The sequence below is a fragment of the Phalangium opilio genome, unplaced genomic scaffold (assembly GCF_054372755.1).
Source record: "Phalangium opilio isolate 3A_F unplaced genomic scaffold, DU_Popi_V2 ptg000042l_1, whole genome shotgun sequence".
Taxonomy (NCBI): domain Eukaryota; kingdom Metazoa; phylum Arthropoda; class Arachnida; order Opiliones; family Phalangiidae; genus Phalangium; species Phalangium opilio.
Genome location: NW_028324166.1, coordinates 2,690,286 through 2,713,285, shown reverse-complemented (window position 1 = coordinate 2,713,285; position 23,000 = coordinate 2,690,286). Strand labels below are relative to the sequence as shown.

The 23,000-nt window shown below is 36.7% G+C and overlaps 1 protein-coding gene across 1 annotated transcript in view; it reads right to left on the bottom strand.

The window, feature by feature from the left end:
- tweek (transmembrane protein KIAA1109 homolog tweek) overlaps positions 1–23,000 on the bottom strand; it is a 51,409-nt gene that overhangs the window by 16,292 nt on the left and 12,117 nt on the right. The window contains exons 19-56 of the mRNA XM_089836304.1: positions 21,662–22,061; positions 19,865–20,064; positions 19,653–19,784; positions 19,251–19,463; positions 19,075–19,181; positions 18,575–18,854; positions 17,469–17,747; positions 16,635–17,010; positions 16,043–16,151; positions 15,609–15,945; positions 14,630–14,981; positions 14,331–14,531; positions 14,145–14,260; positions 13,801–14,081; positions 12,415–12,595; positions 12,037–12,333; positions 11,229–11,474; positions 10,868–11,007; positions 10,020–10,317; positions 9,619–9,956; positions 9,383–9,545; positions 8,109–8,387; positions 7,684–7,915; positions 6,511–6,814; positions 5,528–5,715; positions 5,219–5,459; positions 4,837–5,055; positions 4,560–4,779; positions 3,606–3,695; positions 3,235–3,534; positions 1,980–2,117; positions 1,714–1,899; positions 1,567–1,650; positions 1,399–1,495; positions 1,265–1,338; positions 548–685; positions 349–466; positions 127–273 (exon numbers count right to left, since the gene is read on the bottom strand). Of these exons, the coding sequence (XP_089692430.1) occupies positions 127–273; positions 349–466; positions 548–685; positions 1,265–1,338; positions 1,399–1,495; positions 1,567–1,650; positions 1,714–1,899; positions 1,980–2,117; positions 3,235–3,534; positions 3,606–3,695; positions 4,560–4,779; positions 4,837–5,055; positions 5,219–5,459; positions 5,528–5,715; positions 6,511–6,814; positions 7,684–7,915; positions 8,109–8,387; positions 9,383–9,545; positions 9,619–9,956; positions 10,020–10,317; positions 10,868–11,007; positions 11,229–11,474; positions 12,037–12,333; positions 12,415–12,595; positions 13,801–14,081; positions 14,145–14,260; positions 14,331–14,531; positions 14,630–14,981; positions 15,609–15,945; positions 16,043–16,151; positions 16,635–17,010; positions 17,469–17,747; positions 18,575–18,854; positions 19,075–19,181; positions 19,251–19,463; positions 19,653–19,784; positions 19,865–20,064; positions 21,662–22,061 (8,101 nt within the window). The remainder of the gene's footprint in view (positions 1–126; positions 274–348; positions 467–547; positions 686–1,264; positions 1,339–1,398; positions 1,496–1,566; positions 1,651–1,713; positions 1,900–1,979; positions 2,118–3,234; positions 3,535–3,605; positions 3,696–4,559; positions 4,780–4,836; positions 5,056–5,218; positions 5,460–5,527; positions 5,716–6,510; positions 6,815–7,683; positions 7,916–8,108; positions 8,388–9,382; positions 9,546–9,618; positions 9,957–10,019; positions 10,318–10,867; positions 11,008–11,228; positions 11,475–12,036; positions 12,334–12,414; positions 12,596–13,800; positions 14,082–14,144; positions 14,261–14,330; positions 14,532–14,629; positions 14,982–15,608; positions 15,946–16,042; positions 16,152–16,634; positions 17,011–17,468; positions 17,748–18,574; positions 18,855–19,074; positions 19,182–19,250; positions 19,464–19,652; positions 19,785–19,864; positions 20,065–21,661; positions 22,062–23,000) is intronic.

Below are 23,000 nucleotides of genomic sequence, written 5' to 3'. Positions count from 1 at the left end.
AAACGATTGATAATGGAGAAATCGATTAAAATTAATGGACTAATCGATTAATAGTAATTTAGTGGATAGCAGTTTCCAGACAGAATATTTTACAGCATAATTCTAGGATTGATAAAAAGAGCTTACTACTAGGCTGGGGTGCCAAAGTCTGTGAGCATATTTCGTAGGTTCCTTCAGACACAACACACAGGTTCATGATACTGCTGTCCATCGGATCTGGTTTCCAATCATCCAGCGATGTTTCAAAATCATCAGCAAAACGAATGCATAAACCTTAATTTGCAAATGAAAGCAACGCAATATGTTTAAAAAACATTCAAAACCAATGTTTGTAACAATTAAAAATACCTGTAAATCTCGCTTTACTAACAAGAGATTGACACGAACATGCCGAAACTCTAGTGCTTTCAAGAGTTACAACTACAGCGGCTTTTAACTCTGTGTCGTAAGCTTTACTTCCCGCAAACTAAAGAATTATCGTAGTTTGATTTAATACATACATTTATAGGCTTAATCGATTAAATAATCGATTAGATAAAATTCTTACGCCAGATGGATGACTTAATGGTAAACAGATTCCCATATCCTTGACTGTTAGTTGTAAAAACAACGTTCCCAGTGATTGGGCGCCAAGTTGGGAAATTTGAGGTACTTTCTCGAGAAGTTGCTGAGTCATCAGTAATTCCTAGAAACAATTATATCACTGTAATTAACTAACTAATTATCAAAGTGAAATAAATTTATTTGGAAGAAACGTTCCGTAAGTGTCATGACACTTTTGGAAATATAAGAGTTAATGAGAGTTAGAGGCGTGGTTTAAATAAACTATTTAACATTAGGTCTTGAGATATAATTTCAGTTGTGAAAATCATACAAAAGAGTGGCATCTAACATGTTGCCGACTCAAGTTTTAACTTCATCCCAAAATCGAGAGCTAGGATACAAATTCAGTTCCTAGATTATAATCTATAACTCGACCTAGTGTTGAAATTTGACTTGGTATTGTCATGGCCGCCATCTTGGATCCCACCCTATCTGGATAGTAACAACTACTCATCATCAAAAATTTTAGTTTTTTTAACAGAAAAATATAAGAAACTGTTCAAAACCATTAAGGTCCTTGGTCAAGTGTATGTATTTATATTTTGCCTAAGCAATTACTATTCAACCACGTGTTACTAGAATCTATGACGTTTCATTTCATATTAAAACACGTCAACCCGACAAAAACACGATAATGAATATTGTTAAACGAAAAACTTACTTCTTTATTGACAGCGGATCTTTGTTCATTCCAAAATTCGTAGGCGTTCTTGTAGTTTAGCCATACAAGCACAGCTTTAAATGAAATAGTATCAAAAACCAGTCCCAAAATGGTAGTTCTTCTATAAAACATACCTTTATCTAACGCTACAGGCTGTAAATAAATCAAGGGACGAATTAGCGTTATCAGAACCGCTTCCTTGTCTTCCGATTGGCTAGATATCATTTCATCCTGTTCCATAAAAATAATTACAAATTATACAATTATAATTAACTTATAGGCCTAGTAATGATTTTATGTACCTGTAATGCATTTCTCATACATATCCTTGTTTTAAAATAGGCGAATTGTTGAAATTCTGGTTCGGCTTCTTCGAATAAAGCATTCTAAGTATAAAAACGAAAATTAATGTTTCAGATTGAATCATGAACTGAAATTGTAGCACGAACCTTAAGTAGTTGTCCCAAAGACAAATTAATGTCAACTTGAGCTTTTCCAAATAGTTTAATATAGTTGCTACCTGTTCCGACACCGACGGACATATTTTGTACTCTGTTGGATACCTGTAGTTCAACGACACCCGTCTCGAGTCTCACGGCGCTACTTGTTGGAGTTGTAGCTGTTATTTGAATGCCCTAAGCAAACAAGCACTTACCATTAGCAGGTATCCTTTATAAAATGATATTGGGGGCGTTTAAAAATGTCGTATTTATACCTTGAGTCTGAGTTGAACGGAGAAAAGTAATCGTTGGTTCTCAATAGTGGTAGTTGAGGGTGGTTGAGATTTTTCATCATTCCAAAGTGGCGCGATTTTATCGCCTCCAGACATTTTTTGTAAAACTTCATTTACTTCCTATACAGTAAAACGTTTCATAGATTTACACTACACAGTAAAACGTTTCATAGATTTACACTACACAGTAAAACGTTTCATAGATTTACACTACACAACGATGAAACAGATACGAAACACAACGTTGAAAAAGATACGAAACACAACGTTGAAAAAGATACGAAACACAACGTTGAAAAAGATACGAAACACAACGATGAAAAAGATACGAAACACAACGATGAAAAACATAAGAAACACAACGATGAAAAAGATACGAGACACAACGTTGAAAAAGGTACGAAACACAACGTTGAAAAAGGTACGAAACACAACGTTGAAAAAGGTACGAAACACAACGTTGAAAAAGATACGAAACACAACGTTGAAAAAGATACGAAACACAACGTTGAAAAAGTTACGAAACACAACGATGAAAAAGATACAAAACACAACGATGAAAAAGTTACGAAACACAACGATGAAAAAGATACGAAACACAACGATGAAAAAGGTACGAAACACAACGATGAAAAAGGTACGAAACACAACGATGAAAAAGGTACGAAACACAACGATGAAAAAGGCACAAAACACAAAGTTGAAAAAGATACGAAACACAACGATGAAAAAGATACGAAACACAACGATGAAAAAGATACGAAACACAACGATGAAAAAGATACGAAACACAACGATGAAAAAGATACGAAACACAACGATGAAAAAGATACGAAACACAACGATGAAAAAGATACGAAACACAACGATGAAAAAGATACGAAACACAACGATGAAAAAGATACGAAACAAAACGATGAAAAAGATACGAAACACAACGATGAAAAAGGTACGAAACACAACGATGAAAAAGGTACAAAACACAAAGTTGAAAAAGATACGAAACACAACGATGAAAAAGATACGAAACACAACGATGAAAAAGATATGAAACACAAAGTTGAAAAAGGTATGAAGCACAACGTTGAAAAGTATGAAACACAATGTTGATTATCAATCAACAAAACGTATTCAGCTCAATTTTCAAATAACAAAACTTACTAAGCTTATTTCAAATTTAAAACTACCAACACCATAAGGGTTCAAACGCTAACTATTAAATTTATTTTTAACATACCTTCATGAAAACTTTCTGCACTAAAACGAGATGGTTTAACAGATCCGTCGTAAGACAGTGTTCGAAGGAACCAATCTCCGCCAAAGCGCTTAAGTAATTTCCTTGACGCAACACAACGCCATCTGTGAAGGAGTCCACTTTCCCAAATGGACCGTTAACTCCGCCCATGATACCACTAGGTTGCTGGGAATTATGATTTGGTCCCGATGTACCAGGATTATCCTGAATATATTCCGCCGAAATATGAACTGGCGGTAAATCAACGCTAGCTGATGATGGAAGATTAGCATCTGTTGGGATCTAAATAAAGGACCATTGCGTATCAAATTATGACGAACTGATATTTAATTTTAATTAATTAATTTAATTACGTTTGTGTTAAAACTAAGTGTATGTTTAGGAAGGTCCACAGTGAACTTAGCTTTGCTTCCGGTAATTCCCATGCTCGTTACTTGTCCCATCTAAAAGTAAAAGATTGATTTCTTTAAAATACCTGTAGCCCTAAGTTCATTCTCGCTAGTCGTTCTGCTAGAACTAGCTCAAGCTGTAGGTTTCTAACATTACGAAGTATAGGAAGTCTCATACTCATGGAACATGTCTTATACTCGTGGAACATGTCTTATACTCGTGAAACATGTCTTATACTCGTGGAACATGTCTTATAATAATGGAACATGTCTTATAATAATGGAACATGTCTTATAATAATGGAACATGTCTTATACTTATGGAACATGTCTTATACTTATGGAACATGTCTTATACTTATGGAACATGTCTTATACTTATGGAACATTTCTTATACTTATGGAACATGTCTTATACTTATGGAACATGTCTTATACTTATGGAACATGTCTTATACTTATGGAACATGTCTTATACTTATGGAACATGTCTTATACTTATGGAACATGTCTTATACTTATGGAACATGTCTTATACTTATGGAACATGTCTTATACTTATGGAACATGTCTTATACTTATGGAACATGTCTTATACTTATGGAACATGTCTTATACTTATGGAACATGTCTTATACTTATGGAACATGTCTTATGCTTATGGAACATGTCTTATACTCATGGAACATGTCTTATACTCATGGAACATGTCTTATACTCATGGAACATGTCTTATACTCATGGAACATGTCTTATACTCATGGAACATGTCTTATACTCATGGAACATGTCTTATACTCATGAAACATGTCTTATACTTATGGAACATGTCTTATAAACTTATGCTTTTAAACTAACGTTTCTTAGAGGAACATAAAAGTTACGGCAATCCATAATAATAATAAAAAAGTGTCTTACTTTGTATTGAGCTTTTAATGATGGTAGTAGTGCCGCACCAATGGTTAAACTATCTACAATAATGCTGAACTGGATAACTATTGGCGTTATCAGTTGAGCTTGTCGGGCTCTAGCCCCCGAGCCTAAAATACCCGTACGATGACTACCCACAAAATGGTGACTTTGAGGTGACAGTAAATGCTCGTAGTATGGAAAATTTGAAAGATCTTCCATTTGTCGACTATGGGTTACAAAAGAATTGCAAATAATGTTCAAATAAAGGTTAATTATAATTTACCTCGATCTAGATGACTGTCTAGATGATCGTAGTTCCTGAAGCGTTGTTGACAGTTGACGACTGCTTCTAGTCATCATACCGTGTAGCGCCACAGGATGTTGGGGAATGTCGATTTCAATTGGACCAATGGTTAACAACCCCGAATTATGAACTTTGCCACTTTTGCTTAAGCTGGAGTACAGCGTTTGGGATTTTCCCACTGACATTTTTACTACCACTCTGTCAGAAATATATTTCAACATAACGAATAATTATAAAAAATATGAATAGTTTAAAGCCAAGCGCGGTCACGTGATTCCCCTACAAGTTGATTTTCCTTGAACCACGTGACCCCGACATTGCTTCAATGTAACAGGTGTAAAGCTCTTCCAAAAGAACGTACCCTTGAGTTGGCGGAACTCCTTCCAGAACAGAAACCACACTCTGACCAAGCTGACCAGTCAAGGAAGATTCACTCCATCTTCTGTTGACCCCTCTTGTTCGTTCCTTGACTGTTAGACTGGAATTTAATCCATTCAGTTCAGTTTCCAATTTTAGACCACTTAACGTAGCCAGAAGTTTCACGCGCCGTGCCTTGATAACGCCAAAGGCGATTAAAGGTACCCTCTCTTGAACATAGACACCTAAGTACACGTCATCAAATGTTAGCTAAGCGCGAGGAAACCTTCCAAAATACTTCGAATGAATTTACTTTTGCTTATTTCTCGAATTTGACCCTTAGATAGGCTAATTAAAGGCGGCTTATGAAAGGATTTAGAAGAATCGTGAGGCTTGGTTAGACCAAATCCGTCCACCGTATCGCTGCCAGGATCCTTCAGTTGCTCGTATTTTCCATTACCTTTGTAGTTTTCAGATACATCCAAAGGTTTGATTTCAATCCTTTATAGAATGTTTCAAACAAAAAAACAAATGAAATCAGAAAGGGATAATAGAAGAAGGGTAACATTAATGCTTTTGTTATGTAACATGATTCTTCCCGGGATCATGGCACCATTTTTGTTTGCTCTCCCGCTCATCAAACCTCAGACGAGCATCGCACCGTGCTAGGGTGAATTCTATAACTGTTTATGTAACATGATTCTTCCCGGGATCATGGCACCATTTTCGTTTGCTCTCCCGCTCATCAAACTTAATTAAGATGGGCATCGCACCGTGCTAGGGTGAATTTTATAACTGTTTATGTAACATGATTCTTCCCGGGATCATGGCACCATTTTTGTTTGCTCTCCCGCTTATCAAACTTCAAATGGGTAACTATCGCACCGTGCTAGGGTGAATTCTATAACTGTTTATGTAACATGATTCTTTCCGGGATCATGGCACCATTTTATTTGCTCTCCCGCTCATCAAACTTAATTCAGATGGGCATCGCCCGTGCTAGGGTGAATTCTATAACTGTTTGGTTGTACTATATCCTCAGCAATCAACCCACAAACCTTGATTGTCTTGACGCGGGACAAAATTCTACAAGCGCATGCGCCTTGGCAAATAGTTAAGCAGCGCCAATAGATATAGTAATGATGAGTAGGGAACTATTTAGATCGCGTATGTGATTCGGTTTAGTAACCTTGCTCAAAATGTTGGGAAGAATCATGTTACAATTACCCCGCTTTGTGGAGGACAAGAAGTAACTTCTGACATAACACAGGCTGTGATAGTGACGATGGTATTTACCTGTTTATGACTGTTTTGGTTTCAGGTCGAAATTCGTACAACTTGAGTAAATGGTACATGGTTTTCCAGCAATGCGGGTGAAAATCTTTCTGCGCATATGCTTCTTCGGTTTTCCGTATATCGTCGTCGGTGGTGCCATCCACTTCGTCGATGGAGACTTCGGAAGCTTCTGGGAGGCCAGAGAGGCCAGATTGTCCTTGGGAATCTGGAATGTCAATGGCCACAGCTTCACTAATAGCCAAGCTTAAGGGGCTGTAAGGTCGTTCGGTTCTCGATGATAACGCTTCTTGTAAATTTGTATAGCCTAAATTGCGAATGTAATAGAGCAAGTAAAATCAATTTCTTTAAAGCGGGGCCCTTGACCAGTCACTGACGGACGCTCAAAACTTGGACCAAAAAAATGTCGTTCAAGATACAATTAACGTCTCAAAAAACATGCGACGTGTAACAGGATGCAAAATCGCATTGAAGATGACTTAATTGTTAGAATTAATTATCGTGTCTTGCAGCAAATTCAAGGCGGTCTTTGAGCTTGTAACCCTTGTTCCACCTCAATATAAAAGGTAGTAGGGCGTTCTATGAGTGAATTTGAGTCAAAAATATTCTATGACAATTATCCCTAATAACCACCGTTTTCAAGTTATGGTCGCTAAATGGCGTTAATAATACATATCACTCAATATCAATAGCGTTTTCATCGCAATGAAAATTTAATGGACAGGCAATGAAATGCAGAACAATTCTGAAACCCGCATGCTGATGAGCGAAAAACCAAGGGCTTAGGACATTACCGACTCCTTTTGCCAATTTTGCAGTTTAACACTTACTTGCCGGACCCTTAAAGCAAAGTGCGGTTCACGTGGTTCCCCTACAAGTTGACTTTCCTTACAAACTCCATTTCCAGTTTTGTGGGCGGGATTTATAAGTGCACTTATAAATGCCGCCCACTAGCCAACTGGAGTTCGAAGGGAAAGTCTACTTGTAGGGGAACCTCGTGACCCGCTTTTTGCTTGATCAGGGAAGTTGGAATTTTTATCATGCGCAGAAGAAACATCAAATATTGACTGATGTTTCGAAAAAAACTTGCTCCACACAATAATTTCAAAACCATCGATCATTTCGTAGCATAATCAAAATCACTAAAACGGGATTTCCAATAATATAAAGGCTTACCTTTGAGGTTACACGTTGTTCTCAGTTTTTGGGATAAACTGTGAGTTCTCGTGATTCCCGCCGTAAGACTAGCAACTCCACCCGAAATTGATTTCATCGAGAGACGTCCAGTGGGAATCGATTTCCCAGTAGCAGATGATACTGGGATTTGTGGGGAATGGGGTCTCGAGCTTTCAGCTTGACTTTCCGTTCCCGCTGATGGACTCTTCTTTAAGTGATCCTTTACATTATCCTGTGATGGTCATTTAATAGAAAAATATGTAACCTTGGTAATTAGTCAAAGATTTAAGCAATGTTTGGATATGTGGCACCCCTACCACCCTGGCCAATTTTCAAGACACCAATTTTACCATTGAAGTATTTCAAACCCTCATAACCAAATTAGTTGTAGTTCAAAATAACCACTACTATTCTTCTGTACATACCTTGAAGGATCTGGCTCTCTTGGATTTTAATTCCAGCTTGGTTTCAACTACGTTCTGATACATTGAAGCAAACTGGTGTAGGAGTCTGAGAACGGGCATGTTTACTTGCTGAGCAATGTACGTGGCGTTCAAGGTGAAATTTATAACAGTGGTTAACATGGGCGTGGAACAACTACCGGGCCACATGTACGAATGAGTAGCCGCTGATGTTGCCGTCCGAGCTGTGAAATGGTGCCGGTGATGGTGTGGTACATGGTGATTTACACCGGAATTATCACCCTTTAAGAACATTAATTTTATCACCCTTTTAGAACAACATTATCACCCTTTTAGAACAACATTATCACCCTTTTAGAACAACATTATCACCCTTTTAGAACAACATTATCACCCTTTCAGAACAATACCATAACCCTTTCAGAACAATACCATAACCCTTTCAGAACAATACCATAACCCTTTCAGAACAATACCATAACCCTTTCAGAACAATACCATAACCCTTTCAGAACAATACCATAACCCTTTCAGAACAATACTATAACCCTTTCAGAACAATACTATAACCCTTTCAGAACAATACTATAACCCTTTCAGAACAATACTATCACCCTTTCAGAACAACATTATAACCCTTTCAGAACAATACTATCACCCTTTCAGAACAACATTATAACCCTTTCAGAACAACATTATCACCCTTTCAGAACAACACTATCACCCTCATAGAACAATATTATCACCCTCATAGAACAATATTATCACCCTCATAGAACAACATTATCACCCTTTCGGAACAACATTATCACCCTTTCGGAACAACATTATCACCCTTTCGGAACAACATTATCACCCTTTCGGAACAACATTATCACCCTTTCGGAACAACATTATCACCCTTTCAGAACAACATTATCACCCTTTCAGAACAACATTATCACCCTTTCAGAACAATATCATCACCCTTATAGAACAACATTATCACCCTTTCAGAACAACATTATCACCCTTATAGAACAACATTATCACCCTTTCAGAACAACATTATAACCCTTTCAGAACAACATTATAACCCTTTCAGAACAACACTATAACCCTTTCAGAACAACACTATAACCCTTTCAGAACAACACTATAACCATTTCAGAACAACACTATAACCATTTCAGAACAACACTATAACCATTTCAGAACAACATTATAACCCTTTCAGAACAACATTATACGTTTCCTACATTGGTATAGAACAAAAACAAATAATAATTGCAATTTACCTGAAGATGAATAAGCGACGGTTCTCTCTTTGTAGCTTCAATATCAAGTTTTTGAGTTAAGCTGAGATCTAAAGTGAACTTATTGCATACAAATGCCGGAGTATCCATATTAGTATTAATAAACATGAATTTGGCAGAGTGGGTCGTATCGCCATTTGCTTGTCTGCCATTAAGAAAAATAAATCAATTTTCGTTACGCACTCGGGCCTTGGCTAATGATTTAATTCAATCATTACCTTTTCTTCTTTCTCCTTCCGGATGAAGCTTGCATGTATTCCGATTCAACAATGTCAACTTTCAAGATCTCGACGAAACAGCAAACGGATATTTTGTTGCCGAATTTCTTGCTGACGTTGAAATGATAGCTGTCAGTTAGGGACGCGTCTTCAATGCCCAAGTGAGAAAAAAGTGGAGCAAATATCTCGTGAGCATCCGCTAATTGTAATCCCGATGGTACTGGACCGTAAAAAAGAGGTTCCGACGCTTTGTCGTCCTCTTCGTCTTGCTCGGGAGATACTCGGCTAGTGTTAAACATCTTGGCCAAAGGTTCCTGCTCAAGTTGTCGATGTAGAGCCTGAAAAACCGTTTACAGGGACAATTAAACTTATGGTGTCTATGATGGTTTAATTGCACTTACTTCAACGTCATATTCGGCATCCTTGTTGCTTTCCAAGTCGTCTCTCTGCCTGGCCATCCAATTATACAAATCTTCGTTATGCTTGTAATCTTCGACCGCCGTTGTCCTACGGGGAGTTTCCATGATTGAAGTAGGCAGATTGTTGGCTTCGATACTTGACAAGCTCCAAGTTGTGGATTTCTGAAGGCTGGCTTGACTCTCGTGGTTCTTCTTTACTTTATTTCCATAACCGAATCCGGCATGGGACGAACGACTTGGTAAAACCAGTCCACTCACTTTCGAGATTGCGTTCGTATACCTTAGTTAACAAACGGACAAGTGCAGGATAGAATTTTAACATAATATTGTAATAGTTTGATAAAATTACATTGAAGCCATATTCACTCCACAAAACAGGGTAATTGTAACATGATTCTTCCCAACATCATTTTACATTTGTAGTTCACAAGGTTACTAAACCGAATCATGCACATACGCGATAAATAGTTCCCTACTCATCATTACTCTATTAGCGCTGCTTAACTATTGCCAAGGCACATGCATGCGCTTGTGCGTTTTTGTCCCAGCCATGTCAAGACAATCAAGGTTTGTGCCTTTATTGCTGAGGATTTAGTAAATACCAAACAGTTATAGAATTCACCCTAGCACGTTGCCATAGTTACCCATCTGAATTTTAATGAGTATAGGAGAGCAAACAAAAATGGTGCCATGAGCACGGGAAGAATCATGAAATTACATAACTACCGAAATATTTTTGGCAATTTTTGTTATTACGAATTTGAAGCCATTAAAAAGGTTATTGGGTCATTTCATTCCACACTGAATAAACAAGAATATAATTGACTCACCTGGCTGGCGAATCAAGAGGTCCACCCAGCAATGGGAAAGCCACACTTGCCCTAGACGATCTCGGTGGATAACTAGGTAACCTTTTCTTGGTTCTTGATGGCATCGTGTGTCCTTTTAAACCGCTTATGCTATCTTCGTTCTATTGAAAAAAAAGAGGATGCGACGATTGAAAACCAAACAGAAACAGGCGGATATTAACACGCTAATTCAATATTGGGACATGCGCATGTCGACTCCGCGTTGGAAGAAGCGCTAATTGGCTAAATTATGATTAATTATTTGAATTGTACAGTTTGATGATGAAAATGAATTAATACTTTAAAATTTCAAAAGCGTGTGTGAATATTATGAGATGATTACTTTCTGGTGATCCTTGCGCGCATGGACTGTGCTAGCCACATCGGGCGTTGATGAACTCTTGGTCGCTCCTAGAGCAGCGGCGTTATCGTGTCCACCAGCGCCATTCATGACCCCGTTGGAATACAATTCCCCAGTGGTAGGGTGAATGAAAATGGAACCACCTTCCGCCATTAGTAAATTAGTCGTTTCATCAGTCACTTCACATTCATCCAGGGACACTTTATCCTCATCAGTTGATGATTTTCCCTTTTCCAAAAAAAAAGTAAACTACCAATGAAACTTCATGAAAACAGCGAAAAAAAAATGCATATGAAAACCATAAGTTTATAAGATATGTTCCATTTATAAGTATGACTTCATAATGCTAGAGACTTACAGCTCGAGCTAGTTCGAGAACGACAAGCGAGAAATGAAGTCTTACACTCGGTGTTAATTTTGCAGGACTTCCATCTAACTCCTACTTAGTCTGTACTAAGCCTTTGACAGCGCCTCACCAGGAATCTAGGACCAACCTCATTCACTTCATGACAAGCTACAGTTTTGAAATCAGTTAATTTTGCAGTCCATCTTACTATTTAGTCCGCATTACTAAGCCTTTGACAGCGCCTCACCAGGCGTCGCTTTACAACAATCTATGACGTTTCACCTACGTCACTTCATGACAAGCTCTCGCTAACTTATAGAACATATCTTATGAACTTATGGAAAAACCCAACAAGGAAAATGAAATTTAAGCATCCATTCCAAAACGCCAGAACAAAAGGAGCCCATTCATAATGAAAAAGTACTAGGCCTATTTCCTAATTACCTGATCGCTATCTGGCGCAATGAAGGAAACGCTGTACGGTGGTACATTTCGCCTTAACCGATAATTCTGCTCCATAAGTAAAGGCATGTAAAGTATATTCTTCCATTGTCGTCCAAGCGCCACAATTCCCCTTTTGAGGCTCTGAATGGGCGGGACCAACTCCGGTTGAATATTCTTTTCTATCGTATCGGAGCTCGTCGTATTCAAGTAACGTTTCAAAACCATTAACAGTTGGCAAGAAGGATCTTCTTGCAGTGTTTTCGCCAATGGTGTAAGTTTAGCGTGTAAAAACTTGCTCTAATTATTGAAAAATCGCGCGCAAAATTGTTAATCGTATCACCTGACAGATTTAATTATTAGAAGTTAAGTGGTTATTACTTTAACTGGCATATGAATATCTTGGCGATCTAAAGCGTCTGCCATTAAACAGCCTAAAACGGCGCATGTTCTACGATGTGACGTTTTGATTAATGTCACCAGAACTTCTTGAAAACGATTGCCGGATTTAAGCCACGCATTAATAGATGGCGTTGCTGTACTCAAAAGATGCCAGTCGAGCCTGAAATTTAGTAACACATCATATATTAACTTGTCATCACGCAAAGCTTAGGTACCCTTGTTTTTCAACCAGGACGAAACAGTTTGAATAAGTTGACTATTGATAATAGGAAGGTTTTCGACATAATCCCAAAATTGATTAAAATAAAATACTTAAACTTAATTGATCTTCGTGAAACTTCAAAAGACACACCTTGAATAGTTAATAGCTAATTTAAAAATATTCCGAATTCTAACTTCGCTTCAGTTTCTTAGTTATGACAAATACAGAACCACCAAAATCACCATGCTATCTCTATGAGTAACTAAGCCTAATAGGTTTCGGGTCATCTAGTCTTATTCATAAGGGTCTACCAGCCCAATAGTAATAAATAGAGGAACTAAGTTGGAATGTGCTACATTATAAGCTGACTTTTGTCCCATTACCAAAACTAATTAAAATAAAATACTTAGACTTAATTGATTTTAATGAAACTTTAAAAGGCACATCTTGAATAGTTACTAGTTAATTTAAAAATATTCCGAAACCTAACTTCACTGGAGTTTCTTAGTTATTACGAATAGAGAACCACCAAAAACACCATGCTTTTCTATGGATACCCAAGCCCAATATTTGGGGTGGTCGCCCGTTCTTATGTACAAGGGTCTACCGGCCTAATATATTATTTTTTCGTACACTATCTTAAAGGAAAAAAACCGGGATGAAAATTGGAGACATACACCCACAAATCAATTAAAATAAAATACTTGGACTTAATTAATTTTAATAAAACTTAAAAAGACACACCTTGAATAGTTACTAGTTAATTTAAAAATATCACGAAACTTAATTTCGCTAGAGTTTATTAGTTATGACAAATACAGGACAACCAAAAACCCCAATTTTTGCTGACTTTTGGCACACTCCCAAAATGAACTAAAATAAAATACTTCGACTTAATTGGTTTTAATGAAACTTCAAAAGGCACACCTTGAATAGTTACTTGTTAATTTAAAAATATTCCGAAACCTAACTTCGCTATAGTTTCTCAGTTATAACAAATACAAAACCACCAAAAGCACCATGCTTTTTCTATGGGCCCCTAAGCCTAATATGTCGGCTGGTCGTCTGGTCTTATTTACAAGGGTCTAACGGCCTAATAGATAACAAAACCCTACAATCCTTCGAAATTAAACTTAAATTAAAGGTAGAAATTAAGATCTTACCTTGTAAAATCAATCTTTCTTGTATTTGGTGTTTTGGGTGGTGCGGCGAAATTCAACCAGACCGTTTTAAATTCCACAACGAGCGAAGAAAGATCACCCGCTAACGAAGATTGAGTGTACGTAATATTTTCTTTTCTGTAAGCATTGTCTTGTGGTTGTTCCTTTCCATCACCTTGAGGATTTCCGCTGTGTCCAGATCCACTCTCGGCACCATCCCCTTGGACATTGCTATCATCGGGATTTTCCGTGTCTGGGTTCTGTGTTGGCTCGGACTCTCTTTCCTAATATGCAATTAATTTCAAATATTTAATAATAACTTTTAATTTAAATGAGAACTAACTTACTTTGGGCAAGTTTGATCCGGGAAGCGCCAATGGTTTCTGTTTACTACGAAGAAACTTCACGGTAACATCTTCGAGTCCACATTCAAACATTATGAACCCAAATCTTTCACTTTCATCTGGACCAAAATAAAACAAAATTTGAACACAAAACCCACAACAAGGGACGAAATATAAGCAAGTTATCACCTGAAAAACTACATCCGAAATTATCCGGAAATGAATCCTCTTCCTCGTTAAGATCCGATGGAACAGATGGCTTCAAAATCCTTTTGGGTGTTTCAAAAGTAAAACCAACTTTACTACGTCTTGAGGGGATAACCGTTAACACAGCTTCTTTCAAAATGCTGCTACTATTTCTTAAGCGTCGAAGCTGACTATGAACGCAACCTAATACAATTAAATTTAATTGTAATTAAAGTTTACTTAATTAAAGGGTCTGTAAAGAAAACATCGTCGGATGGGTTATACTTAAAATAATAACTAACCAACTTTTGTTGAAAAAGCGACTTCAGCTTCTTCCTCGTTTTTCAATTCAACAGTGACGAGTTCGCCAGGTAAGGAGTCGTCTTTACCTTTCTTCCGAGTTGCAGTTTTCCAGGCGCTACCAACACCGAAGTTTTCAGTCTTACTTCGTTGTTTCACATCCTTGATACTGCCTTTTGATTGGGCGAACGTTTGTAACGCCCGATGAGTGTGTTGCCGTTTACTTATTTCTACAAATATATTGTCAAGCCTAACGGCCAGTAGAGAAGCGCAAGTCAAATCTTTCACATTATCCAAAGCGGAAAATGCAATGACTTCTTCCACTATGGCAGCTTGAAGTACTGATACGTTTATCTGAAAAGTGTCATTTCTATCGTAAGCCTAAATTTCAATATTTTGGGCAAAGAATTTTCAAAAAATTTCGGGCAAAGAATTTTCAAAAAATACTCGGACAAAGAATTTTCAAAAAATTTCGGGCAAAGAATTTTCAAAAAATACTCGGACAAAGAATTTTCAAAAAATACTCGGACAAAGAATTTTCAAAAATTTTCGGACAAAGAATTTTCAAAAATTTTCGGACAAAGAATTTTCAAAAATTTTCGGACAAAGAATTTTCAAAAATTTTCGGACAAAGAATTTTCAAAAATTTTCGGACAAAGAATTTTCAAAAATTTTCGGACAAAGAATTTTCAAAAATTTCCTGACAAAGAATTTTCAAAAATTTCGGACAAAGAATTTTTAAAAATTTCGGACAAAGAATTTTTTAAAAATTTCGGACAAAGAATTTTTAAAAATTTCGGACAAAGAATTTTTTAAAATTTCGGACAAAGAATTTTCAAAAAATTTCCAGCAAAGAATTTTCAAAAAATTTCGGGCAAAGAATTTTCAAAAATTTCGGACAAAGAATTTTCCAAAAAATTCCGGACAAAGAATTTTTCAAAAATTTCGGACAAAGGAATTTCAAAAAATTCAAAAACTTACCGCAGCCACATCCAAGAACGCTTGAGTATGCTCCGTTCTAATCTCTTCGTAGTTGGTTGTAGAGCCCACACTATCGGAATTACTGGTAACACTATGTCTTTCATCCCTATACTCTTTATTGGCCCCCATTACCCTAAAATTGATCTTATTTTGATGTTGGTTCCTCATAGAACCAGCGCTATTTAACTTCTGGTTCTGAAGTTGACACAGATAAAGAAGTTTCTCTTTTTTCAACTGATTTTGCCATATCACGTGACCAGCGCACAGTTTGTGCAAATGATTTAGTATCGTAAGTGGGTGAGTTGTATATTGAACAGGTACCAAAGTCTCTAGGAACCTTGAATTGATGAAAAGAAGTTCATCAACTTCAATTAAGTAATCACAGGTGATAATTTTGATTATTTTAATTAAAATTGATTAAGACTACAACATACTTCTTGAGCGAATCCAGCATAAGCGGGGAAATTGTTGCATTTATATCACCTTCAACTTTAACAACAATTGTGTTACGATAAATTGTTCTATCACTTGTAACATCTTCATCTACACGAGAAAAACAAAATGGGAAAACAAATCAAATTAAAGGTGTTTTATGAACAATTTTAAGTCAAAAATGTTCTATGACATTTTTCCCTTAGGGCAACCGTTTAAAAGTTAAGGATTGGAGTAGTAGTAATAACCACCCAGATAGACATTGACCCAAAATGGCCGCCACCACCAAGATGGTCCATATGACATCATCAAAATCCAAGATGGCTTCCCATGACTCTGAAGCAGACGACGCATCATTTTGACTCAGATTTGTCAGTTAAAAATGATGTGTTAAGCCTTGGCAAACGCATCCCGAATAAGGCGGATTAATATTGTCTTAAATTTAAGGGGTCAATCATAAATAGTAAATTTTGTCAGTTTGGGGCAAAATGTAATATAACATTTTCGACATAGAACCCACCCATTGTACCTCGGCCCTACCACCCATTTAGAAACGCCCAACAGTACACAAAAGAGAAATATCAATTTGCCAACCTTGATTCTCACGCTTAGCTTTGTAATGTTGCTGCAACGATCCCGGAATAAAATACTCTTTCATATTAGGACTATCCTTGTCCTCCTTATTTTGCTGCTTTCTTCTGTTCCAGGAACTATTAGTAACTCCGGGTTCCGCCGACCTGGCAGCTCTTGGTTTTCCTCCATTTTTCCCAATAAGTTTGATAGAAGTAAAGCCTTCATTAACGTGAATGAATTTGGGTTTCCATTGAGTCGAATCTTTACGGAACATGTATTCCTTGCTCGGAGAGATTCGTTTACGATCAGTCGCTAATCGAGACGAACTCGACGAAGTGGGTTCATTGTGGAATAGATGCGGTAATGGTAGTGGTGTGTTCCAATGGTGACATTGAACCTAAAATCGAGGTGTTCAATTAAGCGTTTACTTACCCGACATAAGTTAATTGCACCATAAGTTTATAAGATATGTTTCAAAACAAGAGGGACTGCAAAGAAGGCATGGGGGGGGGGTAAAAATTATTTGAAATACGTCACAGACATCACGTGATACCAAGATACAAAGGCTCCTCATGGAGTGGAACTAGTTAACATCTAGTCCTTGTTTTTCGCGAGATTGCAGCGCCAATTCCATGAAGTGGTAATTTTCGAAATAAAACGAACTAAGCTTCTTTGAACCACGCCTCTCCTTGGTCACGTGCCTCTGACGTATTTCAAATAATTTTTACCCACCCGCCCATGCCTACTTTACAGACCCTTTAATCCATTAAAATGGTTGTCTATTTCATTTTCCCTTTGAGCGAGAATGGAAAACTACCCAGCATTCCTTTCTATTACGCGTATTTTGCAACTTACATGGGTTAAGTGTGTCGTGTAACAGGACATCAGGACAGGTGACTCCACAATCTCTTTCTCCATTTGATTATGCAGGTCTACAAGGGCCACATCTTCTTGGGATGAAACCGCCGATATAAACGAGGAACTCGATACGGAATTTGATTCCCCTGCAACGTTGGAATGATCATAAGGACCACCACCTACTCCCGAAGAACTGGCTGATGTTTGGGAATCGCTACTTCCTGAAGTGTTCGATTTAACTGAGTGACGTAATAGAGATGGTTTCTCTTCGATATCCTTAATGATACAAGAATAACAAGAAATCGGTAAATTGTGAAAACCATTAGGGATAGTTCGATAATAGTTGATTCTATATTTTCCAGGATTACATATTCGAATTCATTTCGATTAATCGAAGGCTTTTCCGATTAATCGTTCAAATTTCGAATCAAATTTAAGCTTCTTCCGATTAATCGTTCAAATTTCGAATCAAATATAAGTTTTTTTCCGATTAATCGTTCAAATTTCGAAACAAATTTAAGTTTTTTTCCGATGAATCGTTCAAATTTCGAAACCAATTTAAGTTTTTTCCGATTAATCGTTCAAATTTCGAATCAAATTTAAGTTTTTTTCCGATTAATCGTTCAAATTTCGAATCAAATTTAAGATTTTTTTCCGATTCATCGTTCAAATTTCGAATCAAATCGAAGTTTTTTCCGATTAATCGATCAAATTTCGAATCAAATTTAAGATCCTTCCGATTAATCGTTCAAATTTCGAATCAAATTTAACTTTTTTCAGATTAATCCTTAAAATTTCGAATCAAATTTAAGTTTCTTCCGATTAATCGAAGTTCAAATTTAAGTTTCTTCCGATTAATCGTTCAAATTTCGAATCAAATTTAAGTTTTTTTCCGATTAATCGTTCAAATTTCGAATGAAATTTAAGTTTTTTCCGACTAATCGAAGTTTAAATTTCGAATCAAATTTAACTTTTTTCCGATTAATCGTTCAAATTTCGTATCAAATTAAAAATTCAAACTACTACGATTAATCGATTAAAAACAGACTAATATTAATAATATTCCAAATCTATAAGAAATTTTGGATGAAATTTGTCTGTACCTCGAGTGATTGTCTATTTCCAGAAGGATGAATTTTCCTATCCAAAGATCCATTACCAAACTTGGCCATTCTGACTCTGGTTGTGGGGAAGGTCTCGGAAGAATAAGTGTGATGATTCCCCGTGATAATTTCTTGAGGATAGCTTCCGCTGCTGCTGACGCTACCAGCGGTTGTTGTTCTCTCTTCATCACCGAGAACGGAAGACGAAGATTCTTCATCCGCCGAGAAATACGCTTCGGACGAATGTGTCGATTCGGTCGAAATAGCTCTTCTTACGGATCTGCAAGAAACATTTTAACAATTATGACCAACTGATGTTAAAAACAGAAGTCAGTGGAAATCTAACGTCTGTGCTTCTAAAAATTGATGGTTATGTCACGGGATTAGTGAATACCATCAGAAAACTAGATATTCCTTAGCCCTTTATTTGGAACAATTCATAGACTAATGTCACATGTAGTTAGTGGTCACAAAATTTTTATTTGTTAAAATCATTTCACCTTGGTGATATCCCTCTAGTGGCTGTAACGGAACTATCAGATATTAAACCAGTAAGTGATCTCCTCGATCCACCACCATGCCAGTGAGTCACATTGCTATTCAATTCCTAAACAGAGTGACAAGGCAATGAAACAATCGGACTTCGGGGAAGACGCCGCCATCTTGAATTACAAACCTCGGGCTTAGAAGCCTTCAAGTTGGACTTTGAAAAGACAATTTCAGATTTAACCTCGTTCTCTCCGCTATCTGTTGAAGCGGACATAAGGGAGACTGACGGAACTAAAGGGGAGGAAGCGCTCCTATCAGCTGGTCCATGGTAAGAATTTTCGGTCAGTGAGATTTCCTTTTGGGATGTTGATATTGTTCTGTTTAATGCATCGACTGGTCTCTGCAATGAAAATTTAGGGAAACATTTTTTGAAAGGTTTTTGTCTTGCTGAAAGTGACTTCCAATATGGTCGCTAAAAACTAGGTAAGACATAGGAGGGTGTGACGTTACGAGAAAGTTCATAGTAGCAGACGATAGTCTCTAGACTGACTAAACATGAAGGACTTACTGGGACTTGAAGTAAACTTACTGAAAATATTCCGTCAACAAGATCTGTACTATTTCCATGTCCCATTGAAGACTCAGAGTGGTGTTTCGGACTCAGATCGGGTGTTTTTGATGTTGACCTTTCGAGATAACCTTCAGTAAATGTCAGCGATCCCTGAAGTACGAATTAAAAATATTCTTATTAATTAAAATTGAGTTCAATTAAGTAAGTAAGGCAATGACAAAAAAATTTACTTGTAAAACTGATGGATGCGTTAGTACTTGTTCTTGGGATGTACCACCTTGCACATCAAACACATACTCCCCTTGATAGAGAAGACTCTTCCCAAATCCGTAAGAATCATCTTCGCCGCAAACTTGAAGTTTCCCACCAACGCTGTGAACCGAATTTGAGAGGCTGAAGTGGCACTGACCACCATCAGCTTCGTCCGAAACTAAATAAAAGGAATGAGAAGCTTCGTTTGAGTAAGCTGACTTACGGCAATAGAAAGGCTTTTGTCCCACTCCCACAAAATTGATTAAAATAAAATACTTAGACTTAATTGATTTTAACGAAACTTCAAAAGGCACACCTTGATTAGTTACTAGTTAATTTAAAAATATTCCGAAACCTAACTTCGACGGAGTTTCCTAGTTATAACAAATACAGGACCACCAAAAACACCATGCTTTTTCTATGGCTACCTAAGCCTAATACTTCGGCTGGTCGCCTGGTCTTAGTTAAAAGGGTCTACCGGCCTAATAGAAAAAAATAGAAAAACTAAGCTTAAATGTGCTACCATTTTAAGCTGACATTTGTGATACTAGCAGAATTAATTAAAATTAAATACTTAGATTTAATTGATTTTTATGAAACTTCAAAAGGCACATCTTGAATAGTTACTTGTTAATTTAAAAGAATTTCGAAACCTAACTTCGCTGGAGTTTCCTAGCTATGACGAACACAAGATCACCAAAAACACCATGCTTTTTCTATGGGAAACTAAGCCTAATACTTCGGCTGGTCGCCTGGTCTTAGTTAAAAGGGTCTACCGGCCTAATAGAAAAAGAGAGAAACTAAGCTTGAATGTGCTACCATTTTACGCTGACATTTGTGATACTAGCAAAATTGATTAAAATAAAATACTTAGATTTAGTTGATTTTTATGAAACTTCAAAAGGCACACCTTGAACAGTTACTTGTTAATTTAAAAATATCCCGAAACCTAACTTCGCTGGAGTTTCCTAGCTATGACGAACACAAGACCACCAAAAAAAACCATGCTTTTCTATGGATACCTAAGCCTAATATTTCGGGAGGTCGCCCGTTCATATGTACAAGGGTCTACCGGGGAGTACCGGCCTAATTTATTATTTTTTCGTACACTATTTTAAAGGATATGAGAACCTTCGTTTGAAAAACCTCTGATTTATATAACAAAAGATAGAATTAATTTCTGTGAATTCAAAAATATCAAGCTTTTAATTCTCCGATTTCTGCAGGTTATTTGGCAATATGCATTTGAAAATGCTTAATTCATATGAAATGTTTTGAAATCCTCTTTTTATGAAAGGCTAAATCGTTTCCCGTAGGCTGACGTCACAGATATATTTTACACGTCAGATGGTGCCACTCTCTCCGCTATCAGAGGCAGAGTTTAGACTGGCGAGAAGCTCGAGACGCGTATAGGATTACCGCGCTTTTTTGCCTCTCACGTCATAGTGACGCCATCAAACGGGCGAACAAGCTCGACAAGACAAAGTTATTGATATATCGAAAATGCAGAGTTTTCATGATTTTTCAATGGATTTTAAAAAATAGAAACTTTAATTGGTGTAAAAACTTGATATTTTGAAAGTAGAGACTTGAAAGTGTAACATAATACCACTTTCGTTGTAAAATATGATATGAAATTGTAAACTCGCATTCCCTTTAAAATGATCAAAGTTTCTTAGGAAGATAGGCATTGTATTTATTATATTACGTTTAAAAGAATTTTTTTAATATGGCAACGGCAATCGGAAAACAAAGTGCAATAAACATTCACTTACTATCAAAAAAGTTGGTATGATTTTGATCAGATCCATAGAAAGAGCAACCTCCGATGCAACCGCATTTCCCGATGAGTTTCTTGGGCAAGAGTTCCAACTCGTCCGGCCATAAAAACCAAAGTCGTTTCGTCTTGAAGTCGTGAATTTTCAGAAACTTATCTTGTACGATCCAATGATCGTTCAAAGCGTGACTGGTGGCACCATCAAGTATGATTGGTCCCAAAGAAACTTGGCCAACTTCAAGCCAAGTATCAATGGCAGTCGCCTCCGTGTTGGTTAACACGGTGTTGTTGTGAGTGGCGATGTATTGGTGAACTGTGGCCTTTTGTACCAAAAGACTGAATCCGCTACAACAATCTTGACCATGGAGGTTGCAAGTTGAGAGGCGAACAGGGCCAGCCTAGAAAGGTTGAGTAATGACCAAGCAACCAATTTTAATCTTTTTAGATTGGTAAGTTACATCAATATCGTTAAGGGGAAATGGCATGGTCAGGCAACCATTTTTTAATCGATTAATAGCAACTAGTGCAGTTTACCAGGCACTATTTTAATCGATTTAGAGGAACAAGTGCATTTTACCGGGCACTTTGTAATCTACTAAAACTTTAATTTCTTTATATTAACTTAATCGATTAAAGCATTATTTTCTTTACCTTAATTAAAAAGTTATTATAAATCGTAATCGATTAAAAGTTAGTAGTGATACCCACCCAGATAGACATGTATCCAAGGCGGCCGCCGCCACCAGAGCGTCATGGTCGCCATCTTGGATTCATGTCTATCTGGGTGGTTTTCACTACTAAAGTTATTATTACAATCCTAATCGATTAAAAATTGTTTTTGGTTATTTTCTTTATCTTAATTAAAAAGTTATTATCAATAGTAATTGATTAAAAGTTAGTAGTGATAACCGCCCAGATAAATATGGATCCAAAATGGCCGCCGCCACCAGCAACATGGTCGCCATCTTGGATCTATGTCTATCTGGGTGGTTATCACTACTAAAATTATGATATCAATCCCAATCGATTAAAAAAGGTTTTCTGGTTATTTTCTTTATTTTAATCGATTAAAACATTATTTTCTGGTTATTTTCTTTATCATAATCGATTAAAACATTATTTTCTGGTTATTTTCTTTATCATAATCGATTAAAACATTATTTTCTGGTTATTTTCTTTATCTTAATCGATTAAAACATTATTTTCTGGTTATTTTCTTTATCTTAATCGATTAAAACATTATTTTCTGGTTATTTTCTTTATCTTAATCGATTAAAACATTATTTTCTGGTTATTTTCTTTATCATAATCGATTAAAACAAAATTTTCTGGTTATT